Source organism: Miscanthus floridulus, chromosome 16 (genome assembly GCF_019320115.1).
Source record: "Miscanthus floridulus cultivar M001 chromosome 16, ASM1932011v1, whole genome shotgun sequence".
Lineage (NCBI taxonomy): Eukaryota > Viridiplantae > Streptophyta > Magnoliopsida > Poales > Poaceae > Miscanthus > Miscanthus floridulus.
Window position 1 is genome coordinate 678,652 of NC_089595.1, and position 25,913 is coordinate 704,564.

Here is a 25,913-nt window from a genome sequence, read left to right on the forward strand (position 1 = left end):
GTAGTGGCATGGTCTTAGGGTTTGTTTTAGTAGCTTGATATACCATCTCGAGCATAAAATAGTTGGTTTAGCAATTGAAGCATTGAGGTGGGTTTTTGGGACACTTTAAAAAGCGTGCAAGACACGTTCCCGAACGATTACAGCGTATGGCCACGGTCACTAGGCTTTGGTTTGGCTTGGCGTGCGGCATTGGCCTACCCCTGGCGCCCACACACACATTGCCATTGCTACACCCTGGCACACGCTCATGCACGCACGCGCACCGCACTAGCGAGCCTGGCTGCTCTGCCCATTGTTGCGTCCACCTGAGCCACGCTGCTCGCTGTCACGTCGAGCTACGCACCCGGTTGTGTTGCGCTCTGACCATCGCTACCACGTGGTCACTTCTGCCGTTGACCCTTCGTGGCTACACGTGCATGGGCCTGCCACCTGCCCTCGCCATCACGCCCGTGCGTGATGCGTCACCACGCTATTGCCTCCCCAAACCGGCGTTAGCCTCTGCGGCGTGCTATGCCAAGCCACCATCGTCTTGCGAGTCATGGCGCTGCGGTCGCATGTCATTGTGTAGGACTCGTACATGCATGTGGAGCCATCACCGTCGCGCTGCCGTCCTCTCCCAATTAGATAATGCACCACGCCAAGCTTCCCGTCGCGTCGCCTTGAATCACGCCGACCGAGCCACGCCAAGGAAAAACCCGCAGAGCTTGGCCCTACCCTCGTAATGGCGCACGTCTAGAGGTCGAGTTGGAGTCTAGCTTCACGCTAAGCTTGCCACTATTGCGGCCATACGGTGTCGGGGCTTCAATTGGAGTTTTCCCCCACCGTCGATCCCCTTAAGTTCGAACACCATCGTCCATCCAATTAGCCTTGTGTAGTCCACCTCCTACCAATTAACCGTGCACCCAACTAGCCCTGTTAGTCAATCAGCGATTGGAGTCATCCCGGTGAGCTTCCATCCTATAGTGAGGTAATGTAGAGAGTTTTCCCCGTGACCTTCCACCATGGCTGTCGAGGTGGGTGCTCGGCTAGGGCATCGCTCCTTGATCCTTTGTCTCAATTAAGCGGTGCAATTGTGTCTCCTTGACTTGGTTAACTCACCCGTGCAGCGGTTTCGCCGATGGAGCAGCTGGTTGCCAGGAATGCCTTCGCCGCAGTCAGCGTGAACCAGAGCCACCCCGTGCTCATGGCCAACCATCTTGCCGAGCCCCGTGACATCTTCCAGTTTGTCCTACATGTATCTGGTGAGGTCCTCTTGCTCCTAGGTTAGGTGATTGAGCCAGTTAAGGCCGAGGCTCGTTGGAGCGCGTGGTCGCCTCCGGCGAACATAGTGTAGATGCGGTGTACGTGGCCAGCTCATTTGGGAGTAGAACGGGTATGTCTAGGACCTCTGGGATGTTACTAGTACGCTAGGCAAGGAGTCTAGGTAGTGTTGGTAGCGTTGAGTTGGGTGATTTTGCCGGTGTTGGTGTTGTCGCGGCCAGACCTCACCGCGGTGCATGGCCACACCTACGCGATGCATCATTTTTAGTGTATGATACCTCAATCGATGGTGCTTCGCTTGTAGAGTGTTAGGGAGGTGTTGGTTGAGGCCGAGGAGGTCCGTGCTCGTCAACGTTTGGTCGGTGATGCCGCGGCCTCTGTTAAGTTCTGACCAAGGACTGTGAGACGTGAATTCAAAGCAAGCCGGGGGGGGGGTAATGAGAATGTCAGTGAGACAGGGAAATAGTTGATAGGGCAGCGGGCCATTTGATTGGAAGCTGAGGGCTCTTTTGCATAACGCGGCGCGCGCGCGGGTCTTCCCTCTGTGGGCCGCTGTCACGCGTGGGCCGTGCCGTGCTGGGCCACGCTAGTGTGCTGTGCGTGTGCGCACATGGGGCGCTAGAGTGGGCCGAGCCGCTCGTTTGTAGGCCGCGCGGGTAGAAATCGGCTTTTCATTTTCCAGTGACTTAACAAATATTTATTCAATTTAGTTTTGAGCTGAAATTTGAAAAATGATAGTAAATGTTGTAGGTATCCAAAAATAGTGAAACAAAATTTATTAGGTTCACAAAAATGCTATCTATTTGTTGGTGTAGTTAGTTTATAGTTAGCTATGATAATGATAGGTTCATAAATTCAAATTAGAAAGCTTAGTATTATGTAGATTAATATTTGTAGGAATTTTTGTGGCAAATTGATGATAGCTTTAGCCATGAAATTTTTACAGTAGGCTCATTAGATTATTATGCACTCACTGTAATTTTTGTAGCACTAGAGTAGGTTGATAAATAGAATAGCTAGTACCCTTGTTTTATCATATATAGAGTAAATCGGTATTAAGAGTAAGAATACTTTTAGTTGCTAAGATAATATATGTTATGCTTCATACTTGTTAATAATAATAGTAGATAACTTAGCACCTTAGCTGGTAGAACTAGCTTAGTAGATTGATAGATGTATTCGCATTTTAAGAGTTGCTGTTGCCGTATTACTAAGTGTTGCATCATCATTTCATGCATGCAGATCACGAGTTGGTAGAGTTCGTGCCCATGGACGAATAGGACTATGAGGAGGTCATTGAAGAGTACGAGGAGGAGATCCTCGTGCAGGAGGGAGCCCCAGAGCCGTTCGTTGCTGACTTTGTTGATACACCGCCTGCCCAAGGCAAGCCCCGGTGCATAACCTATATTTTTAATGATCACTGAATATATATATGATGTGCATTTACATTATAGGCATTTTATGGAAACTACATGCATAAATATATCTACCTATGAGTCCTACTAGTATAGGCCGAGTAGCTGCTATGCTCAGGATTTTGGTAGCATGAGTAAAGTGTCGTTACTCACAACAGGTGAAAATTATGATCACTCATGATAAAATGGTGGAAAGGAAAATGTAGACCGGGCAGGGATATGGTTTGGGTATTGGTGGGTGTAAGCGGTTGTGTCCTGCGGCCAACAGGGCATAGCTTGGTTACAATTTTTCTCTATCTGTGTCGGTTAAGGACCGACTGTTGCATTAGGCTCTAGGCAAGTCACAGATCTATTATCCCGAGCACATACTTGGGTATGGGCGTAGGGAAGACTTGTTGCTCTCTTGTCGTGGGTTCTAGCTCTTTTCGGACCGACTGATTGGAGGCGGGGATGGTGGAGGTCCTTGCACTGCACTAAGTCTAGGACTTAGGAGCGGGGGCTTGGAGTCCAAGTTTGGACGGGGACCTAGACCCCATGACAGGAGGGTGATGGGTTGGTGCTGCTTGTGCCTGGGGTACAAGCGAGGCCTGTGTTTTCGTGGTACCCAGCTAGGGGCATTGATTCGTGAATTGCCGGCGTTCCGGTACGGCTTGTCTACGGTCTAGCACCGTAGTAAGAACTGAAAGATGGAAGTTGATAAAATAGAACTGATTGCTCAACTCTTGCTTGAAAGTAGAAAAGGTGCTTACATAGAATGGCTAGGTAAATAATTAATCATGGCCGCTAATAAATAACATAAATGAGGACTCACTATTAGTATTGCTTTCTGGAAAAAGGAAACCCAGCAAACCATAAAGCTGTGCATATCCCTTGGAGTTGGGAAACTATTCCCATTAGTCGGATAAGTCTTGCGAGTACATTGTGTACTCAGTGTTTATTTACCCCTGTTGCAGGTAATGCTTGAGAAGTACCGTTGTGTGAAGGATTCTTCTGGTGGGCACAGATGGATCCTTGTTCCTTAGTGTTAGATGTTTATTTTTCATTCCGCTGTTTAATATTCCGCACTCTGACTTTGAAAATGTAATAATGTAATTTTTAAGAACTCTGGATGTATGAAATGGATTAAGTATTGTAACTCGTTCTCATTATTGGATCATTGGGAAAAATATGGATCTTTCGGGCTCTCCCTTGGGGTATGCCCGACGGATACCTCCCGTTATAGCTTGCTTTCGGGGTGCTTAGTGTCTGGTGGAAGATGAGCGCCTCCGTAAGTGTGTTATTTTGGGCGGTTCTGCCACATCGAGGCAGGTGCTCACCAGTGCCTCTAGCTCCCTCCCTCTCTGGTCTCCCTCCCCTTCTTCCCTCTCTTCCTCTTCAGGCGCGGGTGCTTAGCGGCAGCATGCACAGGATCTAGCGAGGAGAAGTGTGCACGGTGGGGCTAGGATCTGGCGAAGAGAGCTCTCATGTGAGATTGGGGTCACCTGTTTAAAAATCTAGTTGTTGAAAGGTGTGCGTGCGTAGGATCATCGATGGAGGACAACTCCACCACGTGCGCGGTCACAGGTGGTCGCAATCGCACGAGGACAGTGACCGCCTCTGTACTATGAGTTCACCCTGCTGCCCAACCCTCTCTCACTCTCCTTTCTCTCAAACCTCCTCTCAGCCCCTCAGCATGGGTGGCACGTGGAGGAGGCGACCGCCGACGATGGTGGAGCGCAGAAGTGACTAGATTGTCCAACCATGTTGCATTGTTCGCCAGTACACTAACATATGATTAAAGGGCTAGTTCGAAGGATTATGCTTCACAAAAAGTTACCTAGAGGGAGGGCATAGGTGAATAGGTGAACTGCAATTTTTTTAGAAAAAAGCTTCATGTAAATGTGTTAGCAAATTGTTGCTCACTTGACTATGAGTGATGAATTAGAATGTTAGAGAATATCTAAAGTATTCCTCAAATTAGAGGCCTAAAATGTTAAATAGGGTTTGCCCCTATTTTTATAGTCCTCATTGCCTTCAGCTATAGTAGTAGCCCCTAAATCTCGGTCATCATTTTCTTATGACATGTTTACCTGTGCGTCATTGGCTTGGAATTTTATTTTTCCTTTTTTCTCCTTCAACGAAATTTCGCCAATTCTAGATGGAGGGTCAAGGCAGAGCGACGGCAAGCATGCATGCACGTAAAGAGTTGAGCTCGTATGGGTTGGCGTGTCATGTCATGTCGGGGAGGTAAGACATGAGGTTTGAGCTAGGCAGAGCAACAAGGCAACATCCAGTGAGGAGGGCCTCCTTGTGAGCTTTGGTGGAGGATGTGACTCTAGCAAACTCTAGTACAGAGGGTGTTCACTAGCGTAGAATCGCTTAGAGGAGGGTGAGAGAGGGGGTAAGAGGCTATGGGATTGGGGATAGCAAGTTGGCATGAGCGGTGGAGAAAATTGGGGAGAATGACACGAGAAGCTAAGGAGGGTTGCATGGGTTGCCGAGGGCCAGCGGCATATGGGTAAGCATGGGACAGAGGAAGGCCTTGCCTAGAGAGGTATTTTTTCTTTTTCTTTTTCCTTTTTTTTTGCCTCAGCCATAAATTAGCTGCAAGTTGTGTTTTGTGATTCTTTTGGATATGTTGTTAAAGTTTTATACGATGGTCTAGTAGAAATAAGTTTTATTTTATATAATTAATGTTTCGCCGAGTATGTTTGGCTCCTTTTCCTCGGTCTCACACAGTCATTCTAGGCTTGTTTGGTTGGCTACCAGGTTCACTACGCTAAAGATTTGGCAAGCAAGAGTTACTAAAATTTGGTCAAAAATATTTGTTATAGATATTAACAAAACAAATTAGAAAGGTTAGCAAATTTTAATAACAAACCAAATGAAAACAAAAAACCTAACTTATTCAAGTTTTAGGAACCAAATTTGGATCAAAGCAATGAGGCTCTCCATCCCCGTTGGTAGCACTTCATAGCAAAGAGCATCTCCTAATCTCGATTTTTTTGGCAAGATAAAAGGAAATTCTCTCTCCAACAACACATTATTCTAGCTCCCAATCTATCTGCACTTGGAAAAAACGACCGCACGAGCAAAAATACTTGTAGACTCCGAGCGCTCCCTAACAGTTCGCAACGTAAATGTATAAGAGACAAATGATGTATACAAGTGATTGAGGTGATTTCAAAATATATGGGTTCCTAATACAAAACTGTCTTCTACTTTTTATACGTGAGATATTATTGAAAATGATCGATGAAAGACAACAAATATACTCCTGCTTCTTTTAGCAACTTGAAAAGATCATTGATTTACCATTTTTTTTAAACTATGGAGATGCTCTAATACCTGGCTTAACGCCTAGGAAAACATTCCCTGCGGCTGCAAGTGGTCACTGACATGTGAGCCAGGCGATCCCGTCGCCTAGCAAGTGGTCACCGGCTCACGGCCACCACCGATGAACTATTTGCGATTGCGGACGCTGGGCCTGTGGCGTGGCTATCCACACACAAGACGGGATCTTTGCCTCCCGGACTCCACTCCCCGATTCCGACGTGTTCCATGTTAAGGCATGCATACCGCTATCCAAGCCCATTTTACGTCCTACACAGTAAAAACGCCATCCAACGGGATAGGCAAAGGAAGCACCTATTTTGGGTAGAAGGAGAGAGGAAACCCAGGTATGTGTTCTCTTTCCGTCGTCTCTCTCCTCGACCCAAATCCTTGCGCCGTCGACATGCTGGGCCCATAGGAGGTGGCGAGGAGCGGCCGGCGCGGCGAGGCGGGTTCGCGGCAGGGAACCGCCGGCGTGGCAAGGCGGGACCACGACGGGGAGCTGCCGGCGCAGCGAGGCGGGTACGCGGCGGGGCCACGATGAGGAGCGGCCAGCGCGGCATTGGCCTTGGGCACGCGGAGGGCGAGGCCGAAGTCGCTGAGGCGCGCGTCGAGGTTGGCGTCGAGCAGGATGTTGGCGGACTTGACGTCGCGGTGGATGACGGGCAGGTCGGCGTCGTGGAGCGCGCGCAGCGCCCTGTTCGTCTGCAGCGCAAGGCGGAGGCGGCGCGGCCACCCCGACAGGCGCGGGTTGGAGTGGAACAGGTCGTAGAGCGTGCCGTTGGGCATGTACTCGACGACGAGGAGGCGCGCGGCGGCGGGGCCAGGGTTGGAGAAGCCGAGGAGGTTGACGAGGCGCGCGGCGGGGTCGGAGAGAGATGCGCACGTGGCGTAGGGGGGTGGAGGCGTAGTGGCTGCGCCCAGCAACGAGGCCCGCCTGCGGGTGCGTCGCCTCGCCAGAGGACGGCCAGCGGGATGGTCTGCCCGCGCTGTGTCTCTCCACGAAGCGCTTGCACGAGGCCGGACGAGCAGAGCGGGGGGAGGTGCTGCGGCAGGTGCGCCGTGCGTGGGAGGGGGGGGGGGCGCTGCCGCGCCGTGCGGGTGGGCGAGGAGCCGCGACCATCGGGACAACAAGCGAGGGCGAGAGAGAGGGAGGAGAAGGGAACATTGGAAGAGTCAAGACGGAGAGAGACAGTAGATATTTTGGGTTCGCTGTTGAAGAAATAAAATTTTGGGTGACTGACCTAGTGACCGTGCGTGACCCAATTCTTAAAATAGGTCTGTGTTTAGGTTTGGACTGTTGGAGTAGTCTTATCCGAGCGAATAGTTGATTCTCGAGCCTAAAGATGGCAACGGGCACAGAATGCCCGCATTTCCGCGGGCATGGAACCCGATGGGCAAGGATACGAGCACCACTTCTTGCCCGCGGGCACGGACGCGGGCACCATCCTGAACCCAGAGAATAGTTCTTCGCGGGCAAAGAAATTTGCTATCCTCACCCGCTTATCCGCCAGACCCGCTCCACAGGTCTGACATGTGGGACCTATAAACAAATATATGTATATATATACGATTTGATGTGAATATGTATCTTCGTATCTCTTGTAATGTACTATGATTTATGTATATGCTCAATATGGCGGGCACACGGGCATGCCCGCGGGTATTTCATGCCCGCGGATGGAGGGCGCGGGCGTGGTTTGTTGCCCGTAGCGGGTCGCGGGCGCGGACGAGAGATTTAGCCGACGGACGCGGACGTAAGAAGATAGTATCCTCGGGCACCACGCCCGTTGCCATCCTTACTCCAGCCGCTAATAGGCACCCAAGATTTTTTCCCCAATCCGTTGTCTTCCCCTGTTGGTTGTTGCCGGGTTTTCTTGGCGAGCGACGGAGCCACAGAAATGGAGGGCAATAAGGGCGCCTAATTTTAGCGGCAGGGAGGGGAGCGAAGCCTGGGCAGCCACTCGCTGGCCTCCAAGAAACCGTCGCGATCTGTTCATCCGAGTGCCGCCGATTTTGGTTTCATTATTTTCTGTTTTCGCGGGGAACCAATTCGATTTAGTTTCCGGAGAAGGAAGAGGAGGATGCAGTGGGCGGGTCTGAGGTCGCAGGCGCCGGTTCCCACGGCGGCGTGGACGGGGCCAAGGCCAAGAACCACGAGGTGGCCGCAGGGTAGATTCACTGCAGCGCGCCGGGCGCTGGTCGCGTCGGCAGCGGCCTCGGACGCTAATTCGAGCTCGAATTCGCCGGGGAGGGACGAGGAGAGGGAGGAGGTGGTGCAGAGGGAGAAGAAGGAGAAGGCGGTCGCGTCGCTGCTGATGAGAAGCCAGAAGTACGCCATGCTAAAGCAGCAGCTCGCCGTGGCCGCGCAATTTGAGGTACCAAGGCCGAGATAGAAATTTTGCAATATCAACGTTCGCTCAAATTTGGACTCTTCGTTGACCTGCAACATGGGATTGGTTGTGCAGGATTACAAGGAAGCAGCGAGGCTGAGGGACTCGCTGAGGTCGTTCGAGGAGGAGGAGCCTGTGCTGCGCCTCCGCCGGTTGATGAAGAAGGCCATCGCCGAGGAGAGGTTTGAGGTATCGTACTCATGCCTTTTCCGCTGTTCCAAGCAATTCAATTTTACTTTCAGTTGCTTTAGCATGGTTGGATGATGAATATACATTGATGGATTATTCCAACCTCCAACCATTCTTATTGATGGTAGCTAACTGAGACAGAGACTCTGTGTGCTAGAAGTCTTTTATGATATGACTGATTTGCTCATATGTTGACTGAACTATTGGATGCACGATTCCTTTTCACCAATTGATGTCACTAAAAGTTCAGAGAAAGTCTTCTTCTTTTTTTTTTTTTTGAGGGGAAGTTCAGAGAAAGTCTTAGGGACACAAGGCATGTGCTTTTACCTTATGGCTTCTGTTGCACATTCTCATTCTCATGGTGGAATTGCATTTCCACTATTCCAGCCTCATGGTTGGGACTTTGAACTTTCAATTGTACCACTTGCGATGTAGTGCAAATTTGCTTTGCAGTCATATCAGAGAGCTGTTTTGCTGTTTTTCTGTTTAGGTTGCTACTGTAATAATTGTGGACTGATACATATTTGAAAGAGGATGCTGGCACTTTTTTTGATTGTCTAAAAAAAGGTGCCCTCACCATGTTTATTTTTCATGCATTCATCCTTCCAGGATGCTGCTAAATACAGAGATGAATTAATGATTTTGGCTCCACACTCCCTCCTCAAATGTTCTAGCGATGCAACTACTTTGGTAAGTTTTTTTCAGCACCTCCCTTTCAGTTTGGAAAGTACTTAGGAAGTACATTCGTTTTCCATGGCAAAATATTTATTGAACCATTGTCGTTTTCCATGGCAAAATATTGATTGAACCATTGTCGTTTTCCATGTGAAAGTATGAAGTGTTGAAAAGTTTCCAGCTTACTATCTGAGCAAGAATCTGCTAAGAAACTGGTCTATGAGTTTTTTCTTTCCGAGAATGTGAAACTGGTCTAAGAGGTACGAAGAAGTAGTTGTGTTGTGACTCAGAAAGAAAAGAAGTGATTAATAGGGTCAAGGTCATCACTGAACTATGTTCCATCTTACCTGGTCAAAACTGCACACCTTGGACATGTTTTTTCTCTTCACATGTTGTGCTTGACTGCTTGTAGAAAATGAACACTTGAATGTGATATTTTCATAAATTGTACCATGTGATATTTTGAGACTGGAACTTGCATATTAGTGACAAAAAACTTCTAGAGGGATTGGAGAAAAAAAATCATTCATCTATAGGTATTTGCGGTGCTATGTCACATGTGAATTTGAGATACCGAAGAAATTTTGCTATCAAAGCAAAGCTGAAACAGCAGCCTAGGAATCCTAAGTTACCAGTTAATGCGTCACTGACTGAGAAATGACCAAAAGACTTTGCTTTCTCACAGTCATGACAGCGCTAGTGTATTTACTTAGATAAACTATTAGTTTATATCTTTGGGTGCAATATAATTTTCTGATCAAGTTTTAGTGAAAATTTTAGGGGATAAGAGTTCAAGTCAGGAGCGTCTATATTGAAAGCCGGAGCCAGCCATTGAAAGGCCAATTCTTTTTTGCTTATAGAATTAGAATCACAAATAATTCTCAGCGCCCTGTTCAGCTTCTCAGAAGACACTGGATTGTTACAGATGGAAATGGAAGGACGGAAAATATTTGGTTAGTGTTTATTGTAATGATACTCTAATTTGATTATCATAAAGGATGTGCTGACATCATTGTTGTGTTAGGGGAGCTGGAGTAGTGGGTGAACAACCTGTCATTTTCCCAAAGACTGGTTTTGAGTACTCTTCTGCGTGCCCATTGAGCACTCCAAATGGGAGAATGGTAACTCTACAGAAGTTTCTGCAAAAAAGTTTCAACAACAGTTTGCTGTTATGTTTAGCATTGCCTTTTTCTGTACCCAGAAAATAGGAGTAAGTAATTTGAACCGATTTTGGATTGTAGGAAGGTGACTTCGAGATGAAGCACATCGACAAGGCTGGATCATCAACATTCAATGTTGCAATCGTGCCATTCTCTCTGTCAATTCTTGGCGATGACAATGTTCTGCTCTAAACCACACTGAGATTTAAACTAGACACACAAAGACAAATAGTTACTGTTAGCGATGTAGTTGAGTGTGCAAGGTTCAGGTGAAACTACTAGGGTTGACAGACGGCTCGAGCCAAGTGCCCTGGTGCAAGGTCAGGCACAGTTTGCTGGAATGTTGAATCTGGACCATGCGAGTGTCAATTATGAGGCACAATAGGACATCCTATCAATTGTACAACGTGGAACTATAGAGCTTGCTATCATGTACTTCCAAATTACAAGACGTTTTGGGTTTTCTAGATATATAACTTTTGCTATACACTTAGACATACACTATATTAGATATATAGTAAAACAATGCATTTAGAAAAACCAAAAGTCCTATAATTTGAAATGGAGGGAGTGATATACAGTACCTTTTTACTTTTCCCCGTCACCTTAAGTGATCATGGCCTTTTATTACACTGTATATCAGCTCAGCGATGTATGGTGTTTTCTTCTAGTCTAGCAATGTATGATGTTGATATGGTGGTTGCTGCTTCAGCTGGGCACTGTCACGGTGCATTGCATTTTTCAAGTGGGCCTGTCCTGCGAGTACTACTTTCATGGGCCTAATATAGATTACTGGGCTGGACTTTGGTGTGTGCACCTGGCCTGTCCATCGCTGCTTGCTTTGTCGATTAAACGGATATATGTCACCTGGCCTGTCCATGACGTGCTGGGCTAGCGTTCAGACGAAGTCCGTAGGCTCACTTCCTTCGGAAACTCGATGTGGCCATGGATCGCGCTTCAGCTTGAGCCCGTGACACCGGCCTGGCCCAGCCACAGTGTCGGACGAGATAGGGCAAAGGAGAGAATGGAAGCAATACAAGTCCTTTTGTAACCTAGTCACTCGGACTCTATACATTAAAATCTTGTCGTAACAAGCACAATGGTACAAACGAATTTGATAGAATCTGTATGTTAGAGAAACAATAATTTCAAAGTAAGTCACCCATTTGTAATGTTTAGATCATCTTATGTTGTAGGAAACAAATATATGAATTTTCAAACACAGAAACACACACCGGAGGAAAACAATGAGTTGGTGCATGCTATTGTTGGAAATCGACGACCCTGTTGGTGGTTGCGCGCTCACCCCACTTCCTTTTATTCGGGTATTTCCGAGAATACCCAACAAATTTGTATATATGTTAGTTGCATTGCATTTTCACCATTTTCTTGCTATTCACATATCAAAAAGTGTAGCTTATTGGCCTAATCTCAACACACTACACCAAGACTTCCTTAAGCCCATATAAATTGTCGTTCAACTAGGATCTTCCTCCATCCTTCAATCACGCATGGGTGCATGCATAGCCATAGGCATCGTATGTATCTATAGGCTCTAATCACCTATACACCTATCCTCAACTATCATTCAAATCTTAATTCTCACTTGAACCTAAGGCTGGCTTGTATACGGACACAGACATAATGACACGGCATGATGTGCAGCCGGTGATATAGACGGCTTTAATTTAGGAATTCCCAACTTTAAAATTTTGAATCCGCCACTGCCATTCAGAACCCATTGAAGAATTTCCTTTTGTTGCTAGGCCGTGAGTAGTGATATTGTGATATTCTCATTTCTTTGTCCATTTTGCTAGCTATTGCTCTTTTATTTTTCTGTTTCCTTTATAATATTGTAGAAGTATGAGGTCTTATACTGGTATATGTTTATATTTTTTATTTTGCAGCCTGATGCAATTGTTAGTCATCAATCTAAAGTATGTGCGAAGATCGCTCTACACTGAGAGCATGATTAATAATACAACCCAAGCTAGGATGCACATATATTTATGGCTCATCTATTAGTCTATCCATATAGTAGTTGGCTAATAGGACATACTTCACCATTAATACATGGGTCACTTTCTTAAGGCTCATGCATCAATTGGATGAAAGCCCACTTTTTTCTCTTATCTCGATACAAAACTCACTTGCAACCTTTTATTATATTATATTATACTTGCCGCTTCTATTATATATTATACTATATTATATTGTATCATATTTTATTGTATTATATCATATTATATTATATTACACTTTGCTATGATGGAAGGCTTGTATTAAATTGGTACACCCTCGGTCCAAAAATAAATGCAACTCTAAAATTTTACAAAGACATCATCATCCTTTAATTAAATCTCTTAATAAACCTTGGCATGAAAAAAAATCAGACAATTAAATACACACGCATCATAGAAAATATATAGATCAAGCAATTAAATTTGAATGCATCCTAGAAACGGAGAAAAGGCAAATAATCAACTACCTACCTGCTCCAAAAGTTACAAGTGCATCCATTGTGGGATAAATTTGAAGCAACTACATTTGCCAACCTACCCTATTACATGAATCCAACAATCCTCTTATCATCCCCGTTCGATTGTGGTTGGGGTGTAAGTCAAAATAGAAAAAAACTCACATTGAATTTAGGGATAATCAGGCTTGAACTGATGACTTTCATCATGTCAAGGTGACACTACCACTGAGTTTTATCTCTTCAGAAAGAGAATTAATAAATCATAAGGCAAAGGGATGAGAACTCAAGGCCAGGCCACTCTTCCTCTGGACTTTGTTTTCGCTTATTATGGAATTTCTAGACGAACGTTACTAATGACGTGTCTAAAGTCTAAACAATGGATTGCAACAGTTTTGGTAGCCTATCACACTGAATCCCATTTTAACTTTTCCAGTCAAATTCTGTAAAAAAAAACTTTTCCAAATTTGTTCTCCCTTACTTAGAATTTATTCTAGGCATAAAAAACATACGTTCTAGGTAGTATAAAGTTCTAGATCGAAATAAAAAAAATGCTTATCACTAGTTTATATTATTTTATTATATCTCATCCTATAGTTTTTTAATGTGTCCTGCGTGCCTTGTGCCTCACTCCGCTATTTGTACGGATGGCTATTTGTAAGGATGGTAGCGGGTCGGATAAACGGCAATATACGTCCGCCACAAATTGTCTAAGTGATAAAATGTTATACCTCTCCATCCTGGCTGTACGGGTGACAATTTGTCGCATACGTACCATCGGTATGGTACCCATAGATTTAGATTGCTATTATAATAAATAAAATCCTACTCCCTCCGTCCAACAAATATATAAGTGTAGTATATGTAATAACATATGGTCATGAACACAACCTTTCGTTAAGCTAGTTACTAAATCACTGCTAAATCTGAAAGATCCCTTTCTGAGTTCCTCCCTCGTGAAACGTCTTGCATGGCCGGCGTGGTTTACTGCCGCTGGCGATCACCACATCTCCGGCCCGCCCCCCCCCCGATCGTCACGAGCGGCGCACGCTACCCTCCTCGCCGCTGCACTGCTTAGGACCTACGCGACGCGCAGTCCCCGGCCACCGGTAACGGAAGCCAGCCAGCCAGCCAGGGACGGTGCGCTACGGACAAGCAGTACGCAGGCACCCGTCCGGCCGCGCGGCATGCACGCAACGGCAGCATCCGCAGTGGCGTCACCGCGTCTGCAGCCTCGACCACCGAGGGCATTAGGCCGGTGTGCTGTGGTGTGCTCCCCGCTTTCCCACATTGCCTCGATCCCACTCTCGCTATCCCCTGGCCACAGCAGCAGTTTCCGAACGAACCCTGTGCTGTGCGCGGCGCGTCGGGGCCGAGAGAGAGAGAGAGAGAGGTATCTAGACGACGTACGGCGGCGCCATGGGCGGGTGTGGAGCTCCGGAGGCGACAAGGAGGCTGGTGGTGGCTGTGGTGGGCGTCGTGGTCGCTGTGGCGGCGGTGCTTTGGCCCACCGCGGCTGGGAAATTAGGCAAACAAGGTACGTGCTGTGCTGGTGCTGCTGTGTTGTTTTTCCTCCGTCCGACCGGCCGCCGGCGTGGCCGTCAAAGCAAAATCAGATCGATCTTGTGCTCGATCGACGCGCTCTTCTTGGTTCTTTGCTGCTGCGTTGCGTTCCCTTCCATCCATCAACGTCGTGGTCTTGTGTTGTGTGTGGTTTGCAGCCAAGGCGCTGGTGGCCATCAAGGCGCCGCTGCATGATCCCGGCAACGTGCTCTGGGACTGGGACCTCAAGTTCGGCAACGACCCGTGCCACTGGAGCATGGTCACCTGCCAAAAGGGACAAATTCAAGAGCTGTATGTTCTCCTCATCCTGTGCATATATGGACGTTTGTTTCTGTTCTGCCACGATTTTCACGTCCGGCTCATGGTTCTCTGCGTTTGTATGCTGTTCGCAGGTCTATGACGAACAAGAACCTCTCTGGCACACTGTCGCCGGCGGTCGGAAAACTCAGGTCGCTGCGATATCTGTAAGTCAAAAAGATCCAGAATGTCTATGTTAGCCCTGTCCGGAACATATGTAGTAGGAGTGAATTTTTAGGGAACTCTGAGGAGCCTCTCAGTTCTAGTGAGATTCCCTTGAAATTCCCAGGCTGTACTAATTTTTTAACACACTCAGTTCGTTGCATGCAGCCATGCACTTCCTTACTTTGCTGTTGTGAGCTGTGACTTGTGATGAAATGAGGAGTTTGTTTTCAAAATTTTGGCAGGTTGTTAAGCCACAATGCTATCTCTGGCCGTATCCCTGACACCGTAGGCAGGATGAAGCTGCTTGAAGTACTTGACCTGTCAAACAATCATTTCAGTGGAAGCATCCCAAGTACACTGGGTCATCTGGCCAAACTGCAGTACCTGTAAGACTAATAAATCTTCCTGATGCCAACATTATATCCAGACATATCTGTATCTCAGTTCTGTAGATTATCTTTAAATCTGAAGATTGATCGAGTCACATGATCTTTATTTTATCGGCCTCTTGTCTCTTTCCTCCAGGAAATTGAACAATAACAGCTTATCTGGACCTATACCCGAATCACTAGGCACTGATGCTCCCATGATCTTCAGCCTGTACTTTCTATTGACAACCTTCTTTTTATCATTGCTGCATTATTGTTCTTTGAATGAATATGTCCAGTTCTCACTGTGAGTGTGAGCTTTACCTATTCCTCATTTCTAAGAAACAAAAGTTATTTATGTTCTACAGGGATGTTTCCTTCAACAACCTGAGTGGTCACCGGCCGACTTTTCGAACATGGAATGTCTTGTAAGTGATCTCAGGTTCATATTTTCGTTCCCTGTATCAACTGGGGCAACATGAGCTTTGGGGTAAAGCTATTTATATATGGTTTTCCTCCTTTCTGATTTCCTTAATCTATTATGCCTGAATAGTTTCGAAGGCAATCCATTCCTAAGTGATATCGGCTCAGAGTCAATTGCTCCCCCCTTAGGCCCAAAGGATGGCAAAGAAGGTTGTTCAGTGTCCAATTCTGGACACTTCCAATTTCATTTTAGTAAAGTTAACTAATTCAAGTGAGCATATTTTTCTTGTGAGTATGTGTGCTCACCACAATATTTTTTTTCCTCCAGGGGATTTACAAGTCATGAGTAAAGACATTTTTATCCTCCTACTATGCATAGGAATTGGTTGTTCACTGGTTGCCGTTGTGGCTGGAGCTGTCCTGTTTTGGCGAAGGCGTCAGCGTGAGCGAGTCTTTGCAGTTGCTGATGGTAATATTTTTTTCTTCAAATGCTATATACGTGTTTAGATCTGTTGAACTTTGGGAACATTAATCTGAAAAAGGGGTTGACAGATTCATGTCTCACATTGCAGATGAGGATCCTAGTGTTACATACGCTGGGATCATCCAGCTCTATCTTCTTATTAACATGTTTGCCATTGCATAAGAAATTTTTTAGAAATAAAAACGTTTCATTGTTGTATGGACTGTTTATACATAGACAAATTTCATAATACTCCCACTCAGTAGATATGGCAAATTATATTGGAGTCCATATATATTCTGGATCTTTTTGCTGTTTTCCTTTATTGTTTTATGGCTTATTTTCCAAAAGATTGTATCAACACCCCTCGGTCCCATCGATGATCACGCCCCTTGGGTCCAAGAGGTTCTAAGTCAATTGATGGCCCATCCATAAGATGTGGGAGCGTAAACTCACTTGGCATTTGAAATCACTAATCCATGACGATATGTTTCCGAGATAATTAAAATTTGGTACCCATTTATTTTGACTACTATTTGTTTACTTTATCATCGTTCTTGATTGTACAGAAAGAAAGGCAAGAAATGATTGTGTCAATCCAAAATTCATAATCGAATAGCCCACTAAATAACATAACTTGATGATGGAGTTTCGAGGTTTGTTCTATGGCACCGCCTTGTAGGGCTATGGTGTTCATAGCTTGGATTAGGGAGGATTGGTCCTAGGATGGTGATATTAATGGTGCAACAATGAGTGTCAATGGTAGCAATGACCCCCCCCCCTCGGGGGGGGGGGGGGGGCGGCATTAGGGAAGATGCGTCACCAAGGGATGGTGTGTTGGATGTCATATGCCTTTACAAAATATGGCTCAACAAAGGATGCCAAGAGGAACAGAGCTAAGTGGGAGGCATGGCCATTAACCAGATCTGAATGTCCCATTCCATAGATTGAAGAGTGAGAAGTTACGTTGGTTGGGGTTTTCGGAGAAGGCATGTATATTGCTTCTATTGGAGCCACTAGGGACCTTGCCTTTTGGTTTGCCCCAAGATCCAACTCTTGATCCACTAGAGTTAGATCCAATAAAGGAGGGGGGCTTGGGGATGTTTATTTCAAATGACCTGAGCAATGACTGTGATGGGTTAGAGATTTTAGGCCATCTTCTTCTAAGAGAAGCAATGAACATGCCATAAGGAAAGATGGTGGTGGCATATTCATATTGATTATGGATGCCACTGAGTGCATATTCTCATTTAGGTCATCAAGGAGAATGATGATAGGGTGGCACTTCAATTTTGTACCGTATTTCACAAGGATAAAGTTGGTGATGGTACAACTAATGTATAGGTGAGTTCAGTGTCTCTTGACTCCTTGTGAATAGCTAAGCATGTCCACCTTGGGCCATGTTTTTGAAACTTAATCTCCAGAGACAAGGCATGTGAGTCTTGTTATTCTAGAATGCATTCTTATTATTCTACAATGAGGGCAGCTGCCTAAGGGCATGAAAGGTTTTGGATTCCCTTCAGATATCGGCTGGGGATCAGAAGCTCACCTGGCAAATTGGTGACAACCTGACCTTCCTACACCTGTTCGGATGGACGTTATGCTCATTGTCCTCTGCCATATTTGGAAGTCCCAGAACACGCTCATCGTTAACTCAGAGTACGTCACTCGGCCTACGTCCAACGCAAAGTATCTAAAGATCTCTGCTCCAAGACTGGTAGATTCAAGAGTAACAAAGTGTTCATTTTTACCTAGTCAGCTTATGCCTAGAACCATCTCTCAAAATTGTAATCTCTACCTTTGCTTCTCCCCTCTCCCTGCTCCTCTCTCCTAGTATGTCGGGCAACATCTTGTAAATGTACAACCAATTTCATTGGCTCAATAAAAAGCAGGTGGGAATCTCCCCCCTGAATTGATTGAAAAAACCTTGATCGCGTGTGTTGTGACATCAAGGGTGATGAAGGTAGCAAAGTGTGCTATGAAGATGGATCCATAGAGCACTCAAGTGCACCGAATAAATTGGGTGCCACCTAGGTCATGTAGGATGGTTGGCGCGACTGGTGGAGATGTGCCCTCAATGTGCTACATATCAATCAAATTTTGATTGGAATCTTCAAGAGCTCATGCCATCATGAGTAACTAGGGCCATGTTTAGTGCGGCTCCGCATGATATGCTTCGTTGAAGGAGTCGGAGCCCTATAGGCGGAGCCAATTTTTGGGACTCTGGCTCCGGCACCAAAATAGCTCCGTCTCCTCACATGGGAGGGTAGAAAGCGCTCCTCCATGCAATCTCATTTGGTTCTACTTTGCCCACTCCAATGCGGGAGCCACACTAGACGGTCCCTAGGAGGATATTGGGTAAAGGTGATAGGAATGTGCTAACATACATTGGTAGTGAAGCGTATGGAAGTTGGATTTGGAGGAGCCATAGGTTGGAGGACAACGACGATGTAGTGGCAAGGGTTGTGGTGGGTTAGCCAATTCAAGGAGGAGGGACACAAGAGATGGAAACATAGAACTAGTGGTTTGGCTTGATACCATGAAAGAATATAGGTTTACGATAATAATAAAGACATTCTAATGGATAACAATTACACATTGTAGTACTAGATGACATGGGTTTGGAGTACATAAAACTACAGCGGACTTGCTATACATGGAAGGTTACATTTCCATAGATCAATAGTCGCTTATTGCCAAGTGGGTCATATGAGGAATAGTAGCACAAGCTTGTTGCCTTATTTCATGGACGATGAACAAGGGTAAGGAGTCAAATCGTGATCACATCAGTGTGTCTTTAAAAATACAGGGTCATAAAAATCTCAACCTATGGGTGAAAGATCGCTCCCACGGCATTGCGTTAAGAAGAAGCTTCTCGCACGAATATTGAGAAAAACCCTAGAGGCTAGCTGCTGGACATGTCACCGAATGCCTAGGACACATGCCTGTGGCCATGTGCATCTCGATAAAAGCAACTATAGTGGTTACACGTCTATCTAAAGGTCACAACCAACGTTGAGTGTTTTTAACCCCAGACATGTTTAATATCGCTCCCACAGTGAGTCAAACCCAAGACCCGAGGTGCTACACCAAGGATCTTGTGAGCATTAGGCTCTAGAACCATTTGCAATACAAGGAGGTCATGCTTGTTTTTGATGTTGAGAATACTAGGTGGGCCCAAACTAGCATGGCTACTAGCTTGTTGGCATAGCAGAAGATATATACAAAATGTTGAGGATCCTCTTCTTGTTTTATATAAAGAACCTTTCTCCTTCACCAAACTCTAGATGTGGTACCTCAATCTTTGTTCAAGGAGTTATATTTTTGGAACACAACTTAGCCAAATTTCAATATATGATTGTAACTATGAAGATTATTAACTACCAATTAAAGTTGACCAAGAAGTTTGGTATCTCTACCCCATGAGAAGATGAGTTTGGTTCATGGATTTAGGATTACCAAATCAACAAAGGTGAGTGGTAGACTCATATGAAACATGCCTATTATGGGTGAAACTACGGTGTGTGGTGCGAACTAGACTCCTTTGCAGTATGTCTATCCCTAGACTTGTTTTAATTCATTGTAATAATTTAGATTAGCTTTTAAGAATTTCTTTGAGTCTCAAACTTAAAAATGTAGTACTTTCTTTGCAATGCAGTTCCAAACAGAAAAAATTGGATTCTTTACTTCAATGAGTTGTACTTGAGTTAGCTTAACATGGGATTGCCAAAAGCAAAAAAGGGAAAGTAGATAATGTAACTCTTATGTGATCTGATTTAAGAGAATGTGTTTGAGAGAAAAAAACCTATGTATCACTAAAATATGAGTGAGCTTTATGCGTGCACCGAGACTAGGCTCCTTACCCACAAGTCGACATTAGCAAACTTTGGGCCAAGATGAAGGCTGATATGGGTCTTTGTGGTCGTACAAAGACCTAGTCTCAAGATCGGAATGCATGAAACATATGAACAACTTGTCAATTTGGCTATAAAGTACAAACTATATCTATTTAGACAAAATATTGTTGTATATGATCCTTTTAAGGAAGATACTATATCACCTAACTTTTATAACACAAGAACTTCAATGTTATTTTATGATCTTTTACCAATATTTTTTTAAAAAGACAAGACTTCAGTTGATTTTATTTTTGTTCCATATTTGTATGTATACATGTTCCCTATGTTCGGCAAATTTAGTGTAGCCGTATGTGAGGCATCTAGCTGTGCCGTGGTGGTGGTTTCTCCAATCACGGGCAAGTGAGGTTCATTTAAAAGGAGTAGCTCACTACAAAAAATCTGGGCTTTTAAAACAAACTAAAAGTGTCATGGAAAGTACAGAATTTGTCACAAAATGAATGCTATGACGAAAAACAACCATCATGAAGGTCGTCATATAACCACTGTCACAAAATGTACCTTGTGACCGAAAATATAGAAAACCGTCACAAAATGTGATGACCTTTTGTGACGATTTTGTTGTGTCGTCATGTATCGTTGTCATAAAATGACGACTGTGACTGCCACATATTGGTTGGTCAACTCATCACCTAATACGCCAATCGTCATAAATTGTGTCCTAGGTACCTGATTTAGACAAGTTATTGTGACGAATGTGGGTCGTCATAAAATTACCTTCATTCGATGACGAATGTGGCATTGCCATATGTATCAATTCAATGACGAATGTCACACAGATGTTTCTAGCATTCTCATCATAGCTCATACATATCAGCCAAGCCATCATCCACATACATTCCAAACCATAAGACAAGACATAATTGCTTGCAGGTTCAAACATCACACTAGTACCAGGTTTCATCACACAAGTTCACACATACAAACAAATGCAAATAAGTTGCACATAGTTTTCGACAACATAGTGCACAAAGTCGTTCCAGCAAACACAGAGAAAGTTTGGTGTTCTCACAATGTAGCAAAAGATTAGGCAAAGGCATCATCAATTGAAACATCATGCAAACCTACCTCAATCTTTATAAAGTTCCAGCACAGCTCGCAGCAGTGCATTAGTCTCTTCAAACTTGGTATGCATCCCCCTCACTTCCTCTTGGGTCTGGTGCAACAAATTTTGGTTTTCTTCAAGTGTTGCTTGGTTTGCTTCAAGTGAGGCCTGTTGAGCAGGAATCTGTGCTTCCGACTGTTCATGCTTCCTAGCAGCTTCCTCTCTTTCTGCTTGGAGTGTTGCCTTAAACCGGTGATTTAGAATATCGAGTTATATATGTTTAATAGGAGGTGGGTTGGAGGGGCCTTGGTTCTAGTATTGGTTGGCCATAGGGGCTTGAAAGGACACGGAGGAGGCTAGGGAGAAGATGGCAGCGAGGCAGTGAGCACAACAAAGGAGCACCAAGGCTTTGAACATAATATGTCAGGTCAGTGCGAAGATGTGCTGATGGTGCCGTGGTTGAGCACCCGAGGTGTAGAGCTCCCCACCACAGTTCGATCCCTGGTGCTGCATGGTAGTGTGCCCACCTCCCTATTGAAACTGTAGACGGGTCCGCAGCCGCCAAAGAAGCGTGCGCGCGTGAGGTTCCTGCCTGTTCTGGGTTAGATGGGCCCCTTCTTTAAGACCAGAGTCAAGGGGACGTCTGATCAAGACTTTTTTTTGAGGGTGGCATGCTGTGGGGTGGCAGGAAGGTGAATGTATTATAAAAGGGGTGGCAGTGCTGTCGTAAACAAGATATAGCAGCCAGCACATATTATGTTAGATTCAATGGCAATATATTCATGTTTTGAATATATTTGCATAAAGTATAAACTCCATGATGATTTCATCGATGATCCTGTTAATTTTTTAGGAATCAAGGATCGTATATATATACCTGCTGTCCATATTGACCAACATGTTTAGACTCTTGGAATTTAAGGATTCTTTTTACTCATTGTGAAATACACTGTTTTATCATATCCTCTCGCTATTAGAATTTTGTCTACATTGTTCATTTCATTTTGTGATATGAATTCCTTCCTATAATGATGTGATGTTCATGTTTTTTCTAGACAACTAACACTGCAATTCATGGCCGGTTTTGTTTTTTTAGAAAGATCCATGGTTATGGTTTTCGATTTAACTTTGGCATTGCACCCATATTTTTTTTCAGAACATATATTAATTACCCTGTATATGTAATTAGTACCCAATTTTCTCCATCATGCACTCTTATACCTGATAATTTATACATGTTCATAGTTTCAATGCAGCATGACCCAGAAGGTTGTCTTGGCCATCTGAAGCAGTACAAGTTTAAGGAGATCAGAAAAGCTACCAATAACTTCAGCCAAACAAATATTTTGGGAGAGGGAGGATATGGAATAGTATACAAGGGTGATTTGGATGGCACAACTGTTGCTGTTAAAAGACTGAAGGATCGTGATTCAGTTGTTGGGGATGATCAATTCCACACAGAAATTGAAGTGATAAGCTTGGCCGTCCATCGTAATCTCCTTCACCTTACTGGGTATTGCATTGCAAATAATGAAAGGCTTCTTGTGTATCCCTACATGCCAAATGGTACTGTCGCTTCTAAATTAAAAGGTTAGTATTGTGTACTTCATGCTCTTCTATCCCATGCATGCACAGTTGCACCTTCATATTGAGAATCTCATGAGGGTAAAAATAAAGAAACATCAATCTTTCCTAGTAATCATGTGAAGGTTTCACCAATCCACTTTTACTTTGTAATTTAGGATATAGACTTGGTCTCAGGAAGAACTCTGACCAATATATATTGTTCTTAGAAACAACATTAATTAAATATGTATGTTACAGATGGTGATATTGTGAAACAATTTCCATATGAAAAGTATCTTATTAGTGGTAATCAATATACTCTGATCACTTTTCATTGGACTTTCTGACGGAGACATGCATATTTTCAGCTTGTTAATCATGTACAACTTCTCCATATAGGCATGATTCTAGTTTTTCCATCCAATGATGACACACCCACTGCAGTTCAAGCAGTTTCAACCTTCCTATTTGTCTATTCTTAAAGCTTCCATTGCATCCATTTTTGTGATATGGGCTCAGTCAATCTGATACATGGTTAACAATTGCTAAAACAACAAGTTGAACATAACATAATGTAGGCTCTCCTTTAAATTGTTTAGTCCAAAGCATTGAAGGCATTATATTCTGAGGTCTTTCCCTTTTTGAAGCAAATCCAGCTGAGTTTTCTCCTTTACTTTGTCAGAATGTGTTAATGGGGAACCAACCTTAGACTGGCCAAGGAGAAAGAGGATAGCCCTTGGTGCGTCACAGGGACTGCTCTATTTGCATGAACAATGTGATCCTAAGATAATCCATCGTGATATCAAGGCCTCCAATGTTCTCCTGGATGAATATCTTGAAGCAGTTGTTGCGGATTTTGGATTGGCAAAACTTGTAGATCATTGGATGTCGCATGTTGTCACATCAGTGCGTGGAACACTTGGGCGCATACCACCAGAGTGTTTTAAGTTCTGCCATGCTTCAGAGAAGACTGATGTCTTTTGCTTTGGACTCTTTTTGATGGAATTAGTCACTGGTCGAGTGACGCTGGAGCTTCATGAGAATGAATATGAGAAGGGAGGAATTCTTGAATTGGTAAATATTGTTTCTTATATATGTCTAGGTTCAAATTTAGTTTATTTACTGGAGTATTTTTTAAAGAAAGAGTTGTTTTCCTTTAGGTCAATTGCATAGGAAAAGTTCAGTATGTTTATAGGCATACATAGTATTTGGGCACCCATGTTAAAGGCATTTGAAGATAAATGGTTAAAGAGCATACAAATTAGATGATGTTGAAGAATTTAATTGGAAGGAAAATCAATAGGCATTTTAAGTTTTTTTTCTCGGAAACGTAGGAGAGTTGCATTTCGTTGCATTAAGAAGAAAAGGCGTGAGAATCCTTACAGGATTTTTAAGTTACTCCCTCCATTACAAATTATAGTTCTTTTTGGTTTTGTCCTAAGTGAAAACTTTCCTATCTTTGATCAAGTTTATAGAAAATATGTATCAATATCTAGAACACATCAAATTAGCTTTATTAAATTCTCCATGAAATAGGTTTTATTGAGCATATATTTATTTTAACTTGTAGATGTTAATATATTTTTCAAAAACTTAGTCCTAGTTAGAGAAGTTTAACTTTGACAAAGCCAAAGTGAACTATAATTTGTAATGGAAGGAATAAAATTCAAGCATCTGTATTTTGTGTTTTGTTCTACATACCTGATTGCCTCTTAATACTCCAGCTATTTGGTTGTACATAATTCCGCTGACAAATTATAGCACCAAAGTCATATAACAAAATAACCAACTGAGTATGTCTTACATAATAATAGAAGTGCAACTTTCAGCCTCTGCACTAATAAAGAAGATGTGAAGACATACATATCTGAGCTTTATGTAATCTGAATTTACATTTATATGTACAGAATAGAAGATAATCATAAACTCCCTGGAGGGAAAATATGGTCTTTGTAAAACTTAAGCTCCTTAAGCTATACTATAACTAAACATATGCATTTCTAAACAGTGTCACCGTTTCACTTGACTTTAGACAATATGCAACTCCAGAAGACATAATTATAGTTTACCACAATAATGCATATAGCTTGCAATGCACTTTTCTCAAACATAGCTTTTGTAAATTCATTCTGGACCTTAGTCTGGAGCAGTAACCAGCAGCCATTGCCACATTTAATTTTCCGTCATTTTTTTCTTTCTAATAAGATTCGAGTGCAGGCCATGTCTATACTAATGTAACCATAATCTATTGCTCCCTGAAGTTTTGTATTCCACTTGAGTAACAAGGCAATAACAGCTATGATCTATATCGAATTTGCGTGGCTGCGCCACTCCAAGAATTTCATTTTTTTTTTCCAAAAGGACTTTGTTTTTGTCAATTGTGTTTCTTTTGTTCATTCAAATACCATGAACTTCCCTTCCCACACAGTTGTGCCTTCATGTTTCAGGCCAAAGAACTTCTGGAACAAAGTCAGCTAAGCATGTTTGTGGACCGGAAGCTAGGAAGCAATTATGACAGTGCTGAATTGGAGGAGTTGGTTCAGATTGCTTTGCTCTGCACAATGTACAGACCTTGTCACCGCCCCAAGATGTCTGAAATTATAAAGATGCTGGAAGGAGGAGATGGGGTTGCAGAAAAATGGGAGTCCGTTAAAAATATTGAGGACCCAAACCCCGACTGGTCACCAGAATTTGTGTCAATTGGTATAAATTATGATGATGAAGACCAACGCAATTCGATCGAGCTGCAAGCCATTGAACTCTCGGGGCCAAGGTGATCTAGCTACAGCTTGTCATGTGTGTATATATATGTAATAATTAGTTTTAGACTACCAACTTGGGAAGGCGAAGAAAGCGTAGGGATGCTTCAGACTTTCCGTTGAGTAGCATGGCATGTCTATAATGTCTGTTCATGCATATGGCTTTTCTTAAAAGACATGTTTACGGCAAGACCTCCTTGCTGGATAAAAGTTAGTGACATGTCTGTTCATGCATATATATATATAATTAACTAGCGGAATCTTCTGTTCTGCATCTGAGATTTTACTACTACTCTTTACTCTCTAGGACACAGGTGGAGAAACTCCATTACGCCAGACCCATCCTTAGATCATTTTTTACATGCAGCTTATTATTAGTCACTATCGGAAACAGTATATATGCGGAGTGCCTGGTGGTTTGCTGAGTGCATTCCTTTGGGCACTCGGCAAACAATATCTGTACTGAG

General features: G+C 43.9%; 2 protein-coding genes across 2 annotated transcripts; both read left to right on the plus strand.

Moving 5' to 3' along the window:
• Positions 1-7,785: 7,785 nt before the first annotated feature.
• LOC136511818 (uncharacterized) lies at positions 7,786-10,866 on the plus strand. The gene is made up of 6 exons (XM_066505840.1): positions 7,786-8,365; positions 8,456-8,569; positions 9,179-9,259; positions 10,025-10,197; positions 10,269-10,365; positions 10,486-10,866. Exons 1-6 carry the CDS (start codon positions 8,072-8,074, stop codon positions 10,594-10,596), a joined length of 870 nt encoding a protein of 289 aa, XP_066361937.1. The 5' UTR covers positions 7,786-8,071; the 3' UTR covers positions 10,597-10,866.
• Positions 10,867-14,299: 3,433 nt separating this feature from the next.
• Positions 14,300-25,464, plus strand: LOC136513577 (protein NSP-INTERACTING KINASE 3-like). Its single transcript, XM_066507549.1, has 11 exons — positions 14,300-14,417; positions 14,602-14,734; positions 14,836-14,907; positions 15,148-15,291; positions 15,431-15,580; positions 15,642-15,701; positions 15,827-15,906; positions 16,076-16,165; positions 22,367-22,711; positions 23,370-23,761; positions 25,135-25,464. Exons 1-11 carry the CDS (start codon positions 14,300-14,302, stop codon positions 25,462-25,464), a joined length of 1,914 nt encoding a protein of 637 aa, XP_066363646.1.
• The last annotated feature ends 449 nt before the right edge of the window (positions 25,465-25,913 follow it).